The sequence below is a fragment of the Falco punctatus genome (assembly GCF_963210335.1).
Source record: "Falco punctatus genome assembly, chromosome: 8".
Taxonomy (NCBI): Eukaryota; Metazoa; Chordata; class Aves; order Falconiformes; family Falconidae; genus Falco; species Falco punctatus.
This window is the reverse complement of record NC_137588.1, coordinates 55,371,205-55,384,860: the sequence shown is the minus strand read 5'-3', so window position 1 is coordinate 55,384,860 and position 13,656 is coordinate 55,371,205. Positions and strand designations below refer to the sequence as shown.

The window sequence follows — 13,656 nt, the reverse complement described above, 5'->3', positions numbered from 1 at the left end:
AGAGGAGGTGACTGGAGCAGTCATCAGAGGGGACACAGATCAAGGAGAGAGGCAACACCTTTAAAAATCCATGTCACAAAATTACTAGCAGTGGCTTTTCACCAGGGCAAAAAGTCAAGAGCCCATGTTCGTTCTCCAGGTGCCATTACCACTTAGCAATACCCTTTTTGCATTAGTTACACAGCTGCAAAGGTGCTCCGCTACCCACCTGCAGAGACACAGCCTGCTCCCTATGCTACTGATGCTCCCAAGACACAGCAGACTGCTGCCATCTCACTCGTAACTAGAACTCTGCCTAGCCAGGCTTGCTACAAGATTTCTCCACATTTAAGAACCTTTCCTTCCTCGAAATGATAAAAAAAAAAAGTTCTTTAAATATTAACCGCTTAGAAGAAACTTGTAAGAAAATAATACAGGAGAGAGTTTTATGTTCTTAGGGCTAAGGAGTGACACGTATACATTATACAGCAAAACTGCCGTCTGCTTCCCTCCAATGGTATTATTTCAGGGAAGCAGTAATTGGGGTCAGCCAAGACATTCAGTGCCACTGGAGCACTTTGTCGTATTACTTAGTTTATTACTTGCTTTTCCAAACGAAGGTCGGATCCTGACTTTTATGTCCTAAACAGGGGGGTGCTTTGTTGACTCAGAGGAGCTATGCAAAAAATTGCAGGACTGGACCTTACACATCAAGAATCCAACTCACAAAACACATTTCTCACAGACACTGGCTCGAAGGCTACAGCACTGAGCCCCAGGAACACTTCTCATTTCCAAGGAGGCTCTCCGCCCTGGATTTTTGTGGAGGAGTTGCCACAAGAGTTCCTCCAGCTGAACACAGGCTGCTGAAGTACATCACTTACAGCATTAGCACTTGTACCTCGCTCTCACATCTCAGTGCCACTACATCTTGTGAAATCCTCACTGTGGGGCGTCACACAGAGGAGCCATTAAAAAACAAGATGTGTCAAATATGAATGGTCAGATGAAACCTGCGTTATCCTAGTCAAACACACAGGAAAATGGGAAAAGCAGCCAGCACTGCTCCTTCTAGCTGCCATTTTTAAAGCAATCTTAGGAGATCACCAATTCTGCACACCCTGTTTGCCTACATTCAGCAGTAAACTACTAATTTTAAATGGAAATGCAACATTCTGTAACAAAAGACACCACGGTCCCAAACCTGCTTGTACAAAATCTTGCTGTAACAGCCTGGAAAACCTCAACTGCGGAAGCAACCAATCACCCCTGTCAGAGGCAGAGACTGTTGCCTCTCCTCTTTAGCAGAGGAAATTGTCTACAAGACATAGTACTTGCAGCCAACAGCCAGCCAAGAGCAATGCTAGAGGCTGAGCTCAACAACAAGACTCCTGTGTCCTGGCTCTACATCTGCCAGGAAGAAGTCAGTCCCAGCGGTCTACACTAGCTTTATGCTAACTGCTGATGCACATGGTAGCTGTTCCTGCTGTCTTGGAGGGCTGCAGGCTCCGCAGTGGTACCTGCTGCCAACGATAATGTTGTCAAACAATCCCTAGGAAGCCCCACCTCACCACTCCTGAACATTGTGCCGATCACCTTGTCCTGTCTAGGCAGAGGTGTGAGACCTGGGGCACCCTCTGCAAAGCACAAGGGACAGGGCAGCGTCCTGGCCGCAGCAAAATGGGTCATGAATGTGCTTCAGTGGCTGCAGCTACCCAGCTCAGCACAGGACCGCTGCCTCTCCCTGCTGCAGTCTCTAATTGACTGAGCAGTGCTTTGAGATACCTGCAGAATGAAAGGCACACAACAGCAGAAGCTGGTTTATTAAGAGGCCTGTGACAATGAGACATCGGAGCTGCAGACGCACTGTACAAGCTGCAGACTCCCAGAATGAGCTTTCCACAAATGAATCCTCTTGTCAAGAGCTGTACGATTCTGTATTCATGTACCCTGCCAGAGGAGCACTTGGCAACCCCTTTGATATCACTCTCTAAATTAATAGACAAAGGGAGTTCTATCAGAAGCAGGAACTGAAGTCAGATGTTGGTACAGTGACAGCTGCAAAGCAATTGCTGTGCAGGTGTGACAACAGGGGGAAAGGAGCCACACAACAGCGCACATCTGCATCAGGAGGTAAGAGGATGGCCCCACCACTGACTTACTATAGCTATTAACTACTACTGCACTGAAATCAAGGTTCCCAGGCTCAGGTCACTGCCTGGACTGCAAACCACCGCCAGCCCTCAACACTTCCATGTCATCTTTAACCCAGCCCAGCCTCTGGGTGAACCTCTCCTCTTAGCCTCTTGGAGATGGTCTGTGGAGAACAAATACCGAAGTTCAAAGGACTGTGGAAAAGCATGTCACAACACGAGTGACTGAGGTTTACTAGGACTCCCCTCACAGCTCCTGGGGCCCCTTCTGCATCACTAACATGGGCAACAGCACTGCCGTCCACACTGATGGCATCCTCCAGTGTAGCAGTGCGTGTGGGATAAAAGAAAAAGCTGAAATTGGTAACAACTCTCCAGCTACAGGACTGAAAGGCTCTAGAAGCAGCTGCACTCAGTCCCCAGCCAAAAGGGACTAGCGTTACGAAGCAGTGGAAAAAAGTGAAGAGGGAACAGTTTGTGAGGATCCCAACGGCAGCAGCCCAAGATCCCAGCTACCCAAGGGGAAACGCCAGCACAGCTCAGCTGAAACACGGTCTAGAAGGCAGGAGAGGAAACAGGACCCTTCCCCAACTTCAAGCTCTTTTACCTGCATAGGTTCATCCCCGCTGCCCGAGCAGAGCTCTTCTCTCTCCACTTCAATAGCTTCCAGTGGACTCGGCTGGATCTCTGCAGAAAAACACCTCCACGTCAGCACAGGTTTGCAGCCCCCAATCTCCTCACTTGTTGATGTAACTTAGTCCATTTCTTAACAGTCTTGTCACAGTTTCAAAACATTTTTTAGACTTGCCACAAATGTTTCAGACAATGTGCAACAACACAGCCGGATGAGGGGTTAAAGTCACAGCACAGCAGTGTGAAGACAAAGCCACCGAAGCTTTGTGGCTTCATGGGGAGTGAGACTAGACAAAAGGAAAGTGCCTGGCACACTTGCTGGGATAGAGACAAAGCAAGAATAGAGTGCTCTCTCACTTCCAGACAAACAGAGCTCCTGTTCTGCGGTCTGTCTTGCAGATGCACCATCTTTAGACCTCCACATCTTCCCTAGCAACAAAATATGCCTCCAAGCACCACCATGACCTCTCTCTCTACAGCTGCTTGTGAACAGGAGCAGTCTCTTCATCAATTTTTCTCACTTAAAACCCTGGACTGGAAAAATCTCAAACGTAGTAGGAGAGACCAAGGAAGAAAAACACACTGATCCCAAACATGTTTAATTAATGCAAGACAAAAGTTATTTCAGCTCTCACACTGTACACGTATCTTGGCACTGAAAAATCTGAAAATTTCTTGATTGCACCTCTTGAAGAGACCACTCCTAACACCTTGTTTTGAGTGACTCCTCCACAGCAATGTACATCCTAGTGTCTCTTCAGCAGCAAGTCCTCAGCAATCTCTGGTCACTGAACTGTCTTAGAGGAAGTGGGTCCAAAAACAGAGAATCAGACTAATTTATCTGGATAATTTCAGCCCTGACAAACACAGCTGGGAAAGAAATCTCGGTTTGTTCAAGTTACTTGAAAATTCTCTTCTTTTCTCTGAATTTTCTAAGTGTGCAACTTTTGGTGCAAAATTCTCAAGCACCTCTTACCTGGGCAAACAGATATCTCTTCATCAGCAGAATTTTCTGTGCCAGTATCTGGGCTCCTTTTACCGCCAAGTGGGGTCAACACAGAGATGCTGTTCAAAATATAAATATAATATAAATCTCCAATCCAGTAGGTGTGACAGCCACACCCACCTGTCTCACACAGTTCAGAACAGCAGACTATGCTGTAATTTCCAAATGGTCAATATCTAATAGCCAGAAATGACCAGGATAACAGCAAAATATGGGTCTAAAATGCTGTCCTAAACAGAAATTCCAAAGGGAACATTTTTTCTTCTAGAAGCCCTCGACAAAAAGGCTCAAAGGGTCCCTGTTTCATGTCAGGGGAGTAAAAATACCTGCTCACAAGTGTGGGACTCTCTTGATTCTTTCTACTCTTAGAAGATTTGGGAGTTGTGCAGGTACCAGCACCGTGCCTCTTTCTGTCTGGGGGAGACAACCCTCAAACAGGAAAGACACAGACTTGATTTATCCTGCATTCCCCCCTCCCTCCTCACACTGCTAATTTGCTTCCTTACCGCTCTGCACAGCAGTCAGAAGCAGCATGGATGCAACACCAGGCAAGGCTTCCCTGCAGCAAAGTCCTAACAGCATTAGCACGGCTGTTCCTCCAGGCAGCACCAGGTATCACTCCTCCCGTTTTGACCTTCGGATTCCTCCTTTTTTTCCTGCCCCCACACTCACAGTGTCTTTCCGAAACAGGCAAGCATTGCTGAGTAAGTCTGGCACCCATGCTGACACACTCAGCGCTTTGCATGGCTTTCTGATTAGTCTGATCAAGTATGCAAGAACACACTTTAAAACATGAATCCCCATACTGACAAATAAAAGATTTATTAAGCTCAACCACAGGCCTTAGAGAGGAGAGAACAGCCACTGCTGATTTATGATAAATAACAAAATTGTGATAGGAAATCACAAGTGGCTTTTCTCTCTAAATAAAGCATCTCAAAGCATTTGTTATGAATCCAGGCTGAGCATGTTTTACTCTGTGTCTAACATCAGGGCTCACTTCAAAAGAACTCACGCAAAACAACTTGCTATGACATTTATAAAATGGGCTAATCAATTTGAAGTCAAACCACATTTCTTGCTACACCAACTATCTCCTGGTAACAAAGCCTATAATCATTTATTAAAACTCCAATCTACCATGCTCTGCACAAAGTGTAAAACAATCAGGCAGAGTGGCCCGCAGAAAACAAAGCAGCCTATTCTCACTGCCGCTGCTTCCTAAACTGCTTCACTACCTCCAGACAGCTCCGAGCTGTGTTTTCCTATTAAGTGCTGCTGAGGCCAGCCGGTCGGGGTGCCTGAGCCTTACCCGAGAGAGGGCTGTGCTGGCAAATTACCAGGAGCCAGATGGCAACACTTAATGTGCACAAAACTGCAAAGCCTGCAGCCATTTCTTGCCTTGCTGCAGATGTGCCAGCTGCTCAAGGAGGGGCCGCAGCACCCAGGTGCATCCTGGCACCAAGGTGGGCAAGCCAGGAGCTCCTGGGCGGCTTGAGGTCCCTCTCTTCGTGTTCAGCCCTGGCCTCTTCTGTCTTAAGCAGGCGGGAGGCCAGCACTGCGGAGCGCACACCTCGGTGCCTTCTACGCAAGCACACAGGCTCAGACCTCGGCTGTCACAGACTCATCAGCCTCAGCAGCAACGGTAGCTGCAGGTTCCTTCTGCTCCCCAAGGCAAGCTTTAAGCTCGTTAGAAAGGTGCAAGCAAGAGGGATTTTCGTACTCTGCATATTGATATTAACTGCTCAGGACAAATGCCGTTAGATCAGAGGAAAGTTGGCAGTTTTGTTCCAAAGCAGGTTTAAATTATAAAACCCAGCAAATTAAAAACATGGCATTATCTGGCCTCTCTTGTAACTTGCTCCTTGAATCCTCTCCCATTTGCCCTTTTTCTCCCACAGCCTTTGCTGCAGAATTGCATCCCACAGGAAAGGGAAGAAAAAAAAAGGAAAAGAGGAGTAGGCTTAAATCTGAAGAAAATCATGTTGACTTGTCCCACACCTGTCATCTGCTGAAGTGGCTTTTCTGGAGCACTGCACTCTATCTTTGGCTGATAGGCAGTGCCGTCTGGCTTCCTCCTCCCTTCTTTCCTCTTCAGCAGTAAGGCAAGAACATAAAAATACACACAGAAATCCAGTAAACCCTCCACCACGCTGCCTATGTGCCTTCCCAGACAGACCATGTGACTGCATGGCTGTAACTCACCTTCAGCTCACCTACCCATCTCCACAGCTTTACTGCACCATGTCACATTAGCTTCAGAGGGCAAGGATCAAGTCCTCGTCTTGTACTAGAAGGCACCTTGCACATTTTATAAAGTAACAAGTGTAACTGATCTCCCCATTTGTGTCCCATCTCTTTCCCTATTTCCAGGGCTAACTAACAGCAGCTACTACAGCCAGCCTTTCCAGCAAGCCCTGCTGCCAGGTCCTGCAGCAAGCCCCAGCGAGACTGCACCCCAAATACTCCAGGGAGAAAGGAAGAGCCCACATCACTGGAGTGAGCCCATGAGTCCCACGGTCTGAAGTCACCCTACTCACCCCTGTGCAATTTGCATGGGCTCCCCATCTTCACGCACATCCTCTGCAGGCAGCACCTGGGAGGCCTGGAAAGGAAAATTCTGATATCATATAAAACAACGTACACAGTTAACTAAGATCTGCTGGGTCATCAGATTCTGTCCATGACATTGCACCCAGTCTGCTATGCATATTTTTCTGAAAATGGCTAAGTACCCATCCTGAACTAGTCTGGTTTTTCCCCTCCATCACCCTGGTAAGGTGTTTCAGCAGCTCCTTGCAACAATGCCTGGCAGTACGTTCTGTTACCTTGCTGCCAAGCCATGTTCCTGGACAGTCCATGCCCATTCGTTCATGTCATCCTTCTCTATCACCCTCCACACTCTCTGCCTGTTCCCAGCATCTAGCCTGACACACTTGTAAGCAGCAATTGTAGCTCTTCTCCATCTCCATTTGTGCAGAGCTAAACAACCCAATGATTTTAGTGTCACCTTACACCTCCTCACACACCCCAGCAGCCTTCACCTACTCCAGTTTAAAATCTATTTGCCTGAGCCAGGATGACCTGATCAACTGGTACAGCTGATGTTTGACCATGAGAGGTACTTTTCTGAAATTCTTTATGGGTAAGATCTGTTGCATTTTTCTTGACTGGGAAATCAGCTGTCCCATCAAAGAGAGGGAACAGATTAACCTGTGCAATCTACAGCTGGCAAATCCGTGTGCATTTTATCCCATTTTTCATTTAGCTCTATGACTCCACTTATTCTTTCCTTTAAAATTTGTTCAAAAGCCTTATGCACTGCCAAGGTCAGGCTAACATGCCAGTCATTACCCAGATCCCTTTCTTCTTCTTCAGTGTACGTTACACTTGCCGTTCTCTAATCAGGTGGAATTACAATGGTTTATTGGCAGTCCTTGCTGTCAGGCCTGCGATTTCTCATGCTACTTCTCAAAGAAAGCCAAGGGGTTTTCCTCCCCCTTTCTCAAGTCTATTAAACTCTCAAAGTCTGATTTCCACCATAGGTTTCAACTTTGATCAGCTCCACTCCTGGATGGCTGATGTACTTCCCCAGCAAGCCCAAAACAAAGCCTCCTGTCAAGATTTCCCTAAAGTGACTCCAACCCCCAAATATTCTGTTTTATCTGTGCTGTTCCTTACATCATCAACATAAAATATCACACCTCCTCCTTTAAATTTATTTCTCTTTTTCCTGAACTGTGCATATCTTAACAACACCGCTACCCTGGTCAGGAATGCTGGGCCACATTTCTGTTTTTCCTAGTACATACGTTATAAAGTATGGCACTAATTTAGGTCACCAGACTCTAACTCTCCAGAATTGGGTCTTCCCTCTGAATCTTTTAAAGACCAAGAGTTCCCTAACCTTATTTGAAAGGCTATGAAGGAATTGATTCTATTAGCACTGAAGTTTGTTAGTGCAGGTTCACAGGCTATGATGATTCCTGACAACCAGGATTTGCTCTGTGCAAACACCCCTTGGCTGCAGGCGACAGTTGCAGCAGTTGGCCACTGCCAGGGCAGAACTCTGCCTGCTCCAGGTGAGGGTTTTGGAGCAGGGGTAGAGGCAAGCTCCCTCAAGCACATCATTTGCACCTGCATTTCACTGGTACAATACACGGCACACAAGGCTTTTTCAAGGACAGCTTTGAGTCCCCATGTATGGTTTCTAGCATTGGCACAGCCTAAAATCTGCCACCAGCCCCACTAGCAAAGCAGTCCTGGTGGCACTGGGGGAGCCCCAGGGCAGTACAGGCAACAGGGGTCTCCAAGCGATGCAGCACATTAGGGACACAACCACTCTGGGCCCTTGCTTTGTCACTGCCAGTAGAATTGTATTTGATAGAAGGAAAAAAATGGAGACAAGGCACCAGCAAACATCAAACATATCGATCTTGCAAGTAAATCACTTGCGCTGGCCTCAGCATGCGACTGCACAGAGAGGCGAGAGAAGGGAGCAACCTCTCAAGCCATGTGTGATAAAGCAGATGAAAGGGCATTTAGAAATCATTTTCTCTCAAGTAAATAAAAGACTGGAAAATTTTGGGCTAGGGTTGAAATTCTAAAGTCTGCTCCCCCTCCCACTTCCTTATTTTTTCACCTTAAAAATATCAGAAAGACTACATTACATACACATTATAGCTCTTTGAGAGAGCACTTGTGGTCAGGATGAGTACATTGCAAGTTCCCACTCAGCACCACTAAAACCTCTTTTCTCTGAAGAATTAATTAGGTATTAAACAGATAATAAAAAATACCCCACAATTTTCAATACTGATTAAAACGTCACACCCTTCCCAGCTGCTGTAGCTTTCCAAGGGTTTTAGAGCACACCTCCAGAGACCTGCAGTCACCCCAGTCCTCCAGATGAAGACCTCCACTTCAACAGAAAAAGACAGAGACGAAAAAAAAGCAGTTTGCCTTAAGAACCTTTCAGGTCTTTTGTATCTATCCTAAAGAAATGAAAAAGGGCACAAGTCGGTTTCTTTCCTCTGCAGGTCACCTCTAAGGCTTGTTTAAATCCGTATCTGCTAAACCCAAGCTGAAGCACTGTCATGAAAAGTCACATTTCAGCACAGGCTGCTCTGCTCTTTTTCTGCAACCAGAAAATGCAGACATGACGTTTTTCCTAAGTGTTCAATATTACAAGACAGAATATAAATATCACAAAACAAGTTAAGTATCTTTCTAACACCAGGGTAAATGATCAAATACACTTGAAAACAGGAACAACAGAGCTGAGGCTTCAGTCATAGAGAAGATAAAGTTATACAATGATCCGGGAGTGAAGTCATTATGAAAAATGAGGGTTGGAAAAGGCTGACACAAACCTAAAATACAGCAGTAATAAATACTTCATCTGACTAGCAATCTGTTTAAACTTAGCAGTGACAGAAAGCTGCCTTCCGCTCCAACAAGAGAGTCCTGACGGAGACAGAGGCTGACACCTAGCGTCTAGCAGACCCAACAAGCAAGCCGGAGAGGTGCCCAACCACCAGAACAAGGACGACGAGCATTGCCGTGATGACAGATCACCCATGACAGGCAGAAGACGCCTGTGAGCACGCAGAGCCTCTCCCGGCCAAAACTGCAGGACCACTAGGGAAAAAGAGCACTTGCAAGGGTGAAGCACGCGCAGACACAGATGAGCATGTAGGTGTAAAAAGGAAAGGCTACACTGCAAGGACAAAAGCCACATGTCTGTTCGCAAAGGAAAACACAGAGCTCTCCACGTTGCCATGGGTTTATAAGCTGGTTTGCCAGAGCTGGCGGTGGTCAGCATCACCTCTGTGCTCGCTACCTTGACACACTGCCAGGCTACACCCTTTTGAGAAGGCCAGTCAGCTGGAAGTCTTTATCTCAGTGGTGCATTAATGGACGACTGCCAGGCTGCATGATGGCCCCTACCGTTTGTGAGCTGGGTATCAGCCTGTACGCTTTGCCTCTCCCTTTCACTGTAAACTGCAGGGCTAGGGGAGGAAGACTCTAAATTTTAAGAGGAGCTTTAAACAGCAATGCCTGCTTTGCAGAAGGGACTGAACCCTAAAATGGGCAGAAGAGCAGGACTGCTCAACATCTGCTCAGTGGCGAAGCTCTTACCTGGCAGTAGCTGGTGGTAGGTTCATCATCAGAAGTGGAGTTCTTCTCTTCTTCAGTGCTATGCCCTGGACTCTCTGCCTCCCTCCTCTTTGAAGGAAGGAGCCAAGTGATGCTCTCAGACTCCTTCTGCCCATCTGGGTCTCCATCTTCTGTACCATCAGCAACCCCATTCTCCCTACTCATCTGCTCTCCTTTCCCAAGCTCATTTTGGCTCAAGGAAGAACTGGGCACAACTGGGTTACCAAACTCCTTCTTATGCAATAGCTGCCTCTGAGCCTGCTTCAGGCTCTTCTGGTAAACCTCCAGCTGACACAAGATGACTTTGGTGTACTGGTTGGGGTCCACCCCTTTGGGGCAGAAGGGGATGCCCCAGTAATAGTGCACTGTGTCTCTGGTCTCCTCCTGCTTGTGCTTCTCCTCCGCCGGATTCAGTACGCAAAGCTCAGGGGTACAGTCAGGCACCTCATTCTGCTCCGCTTGCTCTGTGGAAACATCGACTTTGGTGGTGTGCCCAGGCTGTGAGGTGTGTTTGGTACCTGCTCCTCCACCACTCCTCCTGGGGCTGCCACACTGTTCTGCGGTCCAGCTCTTCCTAGGTGTGGCTGAGCTCCCAGCACCACCTTCTCCTGCAGAATGGCGAGTGCAGGACAGGCACTGCTCTTTTGGTTCATGGCCTGTTGCTTTGGAAGAGCCGGAGGGGCTTGTGAACAGTCTCCGAGGTGTCAGTCGCCAGGAGCCTGAAGTCACCCTGCCAAAGGTGGGACTCAAAGAGATGAGGTCCTCTCTGAGAGCGCTGGGTAACATGTTACTAGAATCACTTTTTGCTGATGAGGAAGGCTTCTCACTTGACCTTGTCACAGGCTGGCCCTTCCCCGGAGACACGATTATGCTGGATACTAGTGAGCTTTCGACAATTTCCTGGCTTAACCTCCTCAACACTACCAGGGGGCTCCGGGCGACATCCATCTGTCCTTTCCCATCAGCTCTGGTGCTCTGTGAGTGGGAGCTGCACTCAGAGCGAGGGGTGTCAGGGCAAAGTGCCAGATCTCCCAGGATCTCAGAGCCTTCTTTCTCAGCAGGCTGGCTTTGGCCTTGTGCGCCCAGTGCTTCTGCAGACAACTGAGGGGTTGCATCAGAGGAATCCGAGGGCTGACAGCTCTGAAAAACAAAAGGTTGATTCTCCAAGAGGCATGTTGTCTACCAGCAGAGCATACCAAGGGCTCCCCCAGCACACTAGCAGCCGTCACCTGGACTCTAGACACACAGGCACACCCCTGATCAGAACTGTGTACCCCAAAACAGATGACAGCTGGAGTTAAGACTTCATACGCCCCTCTCACTAGGAATGGTACAAAACAACTACTCTGCAACTGCTGTAGTTCCAGCTCATGCTGGAAATAGCTAGGCCCCCAGTAAAACCTTCTTTTGTGCAGTGTGGCAAAGCAAGCACAGAATGCAATGCTGCTGAAGAACTCCAGTAAGCCTCTTCACAGAAGCACACTTACATTAAGGCTCTCAGCAATGGCCTTCCTCAAGAGCTCCTCCTCTTCCTCTTCTTGACAGTTCACTTGTCTAGCTTCTTGCTCACTCATTTTCAGGGCCAGTGCAAACTGTTCCTCTTCAGTCATCTCTACAGCAGAAGAAATAGGGTAATGTCAAGTCACAGCTGCAGGTATATGTAAACACCCAAGCTATACCCATCATGTTGGGAGAAACGTCCAAGGGTGCCGCCTGCCCAGGACGAATGCAGAGTAAAACATCTAAACTTCAGCTTTCCCAAAAACGTGCCACCAAAACCAGAGCAGGCAAAACTAAGTGAAAAAGATAACCCAAGTCAGGAACTTCAGCTAGGGTTTCTACAGCAATCTAAACTCTGACTCCCTGGGTATATTAATAGCAACAGGACTTTTCATTTGCTCTCATCAAACAACACACCCTACAGCTGCAAAACACATGTTCAAGGAGAGGGGAAAAGGACAGATCTCCAAAGTGTGCTCATTTTTATATCAGATAGGCTCAGCAGTAAGGTAAGATACAGAACCCATCTTAATACACTTTTTTACTAGCCAAATAGCACACCTCACTACCTTCTGACACGCAGATACCTGCAATACCACATGAGACCTACCTAAGAGAAAGAGCACTACGTGTTGTTCACCCACCCCGAGCCGCAGGTGGAAAGCTCTGTGAAGGATAATGTTACTTGCTCACTGGTATCATGGAGGATCTTTCACATGCATACATCCCCCTTCTTCTCACATCACCACTTCACTGCATCACTAAGTCAGTCATGCATGGGAAACAGGTTTTCTACAGTTCTAACTGCTATTTCAGCAGAAAACATCTTCCTGAAATATTCCTCACTCAGAGCAAACCAGAAGCCGAGACTGGCTATTTAGAAACTAAGCAGTTAGTTACTTTGGAAAACACTTATTTACTTAGATTCGATTCAACACTTTCACCACGCTTAAAATATACAATGCCTGCAGAATGGAGTGCAGCTTGAAAAACAACTCAACAGCACTCTCAGGAGTTGAAAAAAATACATCTTCTCACTTGAAACAAACTGACAGATTTCCTTCAAAACCCGCTCCTTCCTTCAGGCAGAATCCTGCACGCGCCATCTCATGCATGAACCAAAAGGCTTGCTCTCTGATGGGCTAAAACATCTTTAAGGCACACAATTTGAATGGGAAGGCTGCCCAAGCACAAAACATGCCTTCACTGCAGCCACTTTCGGAAACAGACAGTTCCCAGGATAAAGATGTATTCAAAAGTTGCAGGCTCCCCTTTTCCTCTTCCCACCAGCTGCCACCAAAATACAGCAGCACAGCCTCCCTTGAAGCAGCCTGGGATTGCACTGGTCTTAGCACAGACTGTGCATCACGGCACTGCTGCATTGAGGTGCATCCATACAGCAGCAGGCTTTGCTTTGCCCTTCCCCCAGCTCGTTGCTAATAGCAGGCTGGTTCTCCCCCACCCAAGCAGGATTTGAAGCATTTTTGGACTGTTCTGATTACCAGCCGTAGATGCCTTTACATGTCCTACTAAATCAGCACTTAGATTCAGGTCGGGGGTTTAGTTTTGTTTCTTTTTTTTTTTTTTTTTTAATTTCTTTAAAAATTAAGAAAGAGGTTGAAGCGAAGGCAGACTGCAGTGCACTCGGGGATCTTTTGTCCTTGGACAAAGTCACTCTATGATGTTACAGCCAGCAGGGACCAGGGGAAAAAAAAAATAATGCATCCTTTAATGGGAAGCACACAACAGTCCAGTGTATGAAGAAGGCTCCCATCCCCAAGAAAAGCAGTAACACACAGTACTTCCACAATACCTAACACCTCCCAAGCATTCAGTAAGCGTGTGCTGATTTGTTTCCCTGCCCAAACCATAACAGCAATCATGCCAGATCCTGCAAACTCTGACACGTGCAAGAAAAGCAGCGCACGTGATCAGCGCCCCACAACACAAGACTTTCCACGTGCTTAAATTAAAACGGGGGCCTAAGCGTTCACCAGTTCAGGCTATCAACATCCATGAAGCTTAATAAAAAGAAACATTTTTTGGCGAGTTACTACTGTACATTTTGTTTTCTTCTCCCTCTCTGGCACAGCAATTTCCCCTCTGGGGACAGGGAATGTGCCAGACAAATGCTGCCTCTGGCAAAGAAACCAGAGACAAACAAGATGCACTTAGTGTATGTTCCAGTTGAGTAGGTGCTCCTGAGATGGGGAAATCTCGAGTTTA

At 47.2% G+C, this 13,656-nt stretch overlaps 1 protein-coding gene across 12 annotated transcripts in view; it reads right to left on the bottom strand.

The window, feature by feature from the left end:
* The window catches only part of UIMC1 (ubiquitin interaction motif containing 1), a 39,444-nt gene that overhangs the window by 10,725 nt on the left and 15,063 nt on the right, over positions 1-13,656 (bottom strand). For all 12 annotated transcript variants that reach the window (XM_080398019.1, XM_080398020.1, XM_080398018.1 and 9 more), the window contains 5 exons: positions 11,418-11,542; positions 9,913-11,070; positions 6,312-6,376; positions 3,742-3,830; positions 2,740-2,819 (listed from right to left, as the gene is read on the bottom strand). In XM_080398019.1, the coding sequence (XP_080254145.1) occupies positions 2,740-2,819; positions 3,742-3,830; positions 6,312-6,376; positions 9,913-11,070; positions 11,418-11,542 (1,517 nt within the window). The remainder of the gene's footprint in view (positions 1-2,739; positions 2,820-3,741; positions 3,831-6,311; positions 6,377-9,912; positions 11,071-11,417; positions 11,543-13,656) is intronic.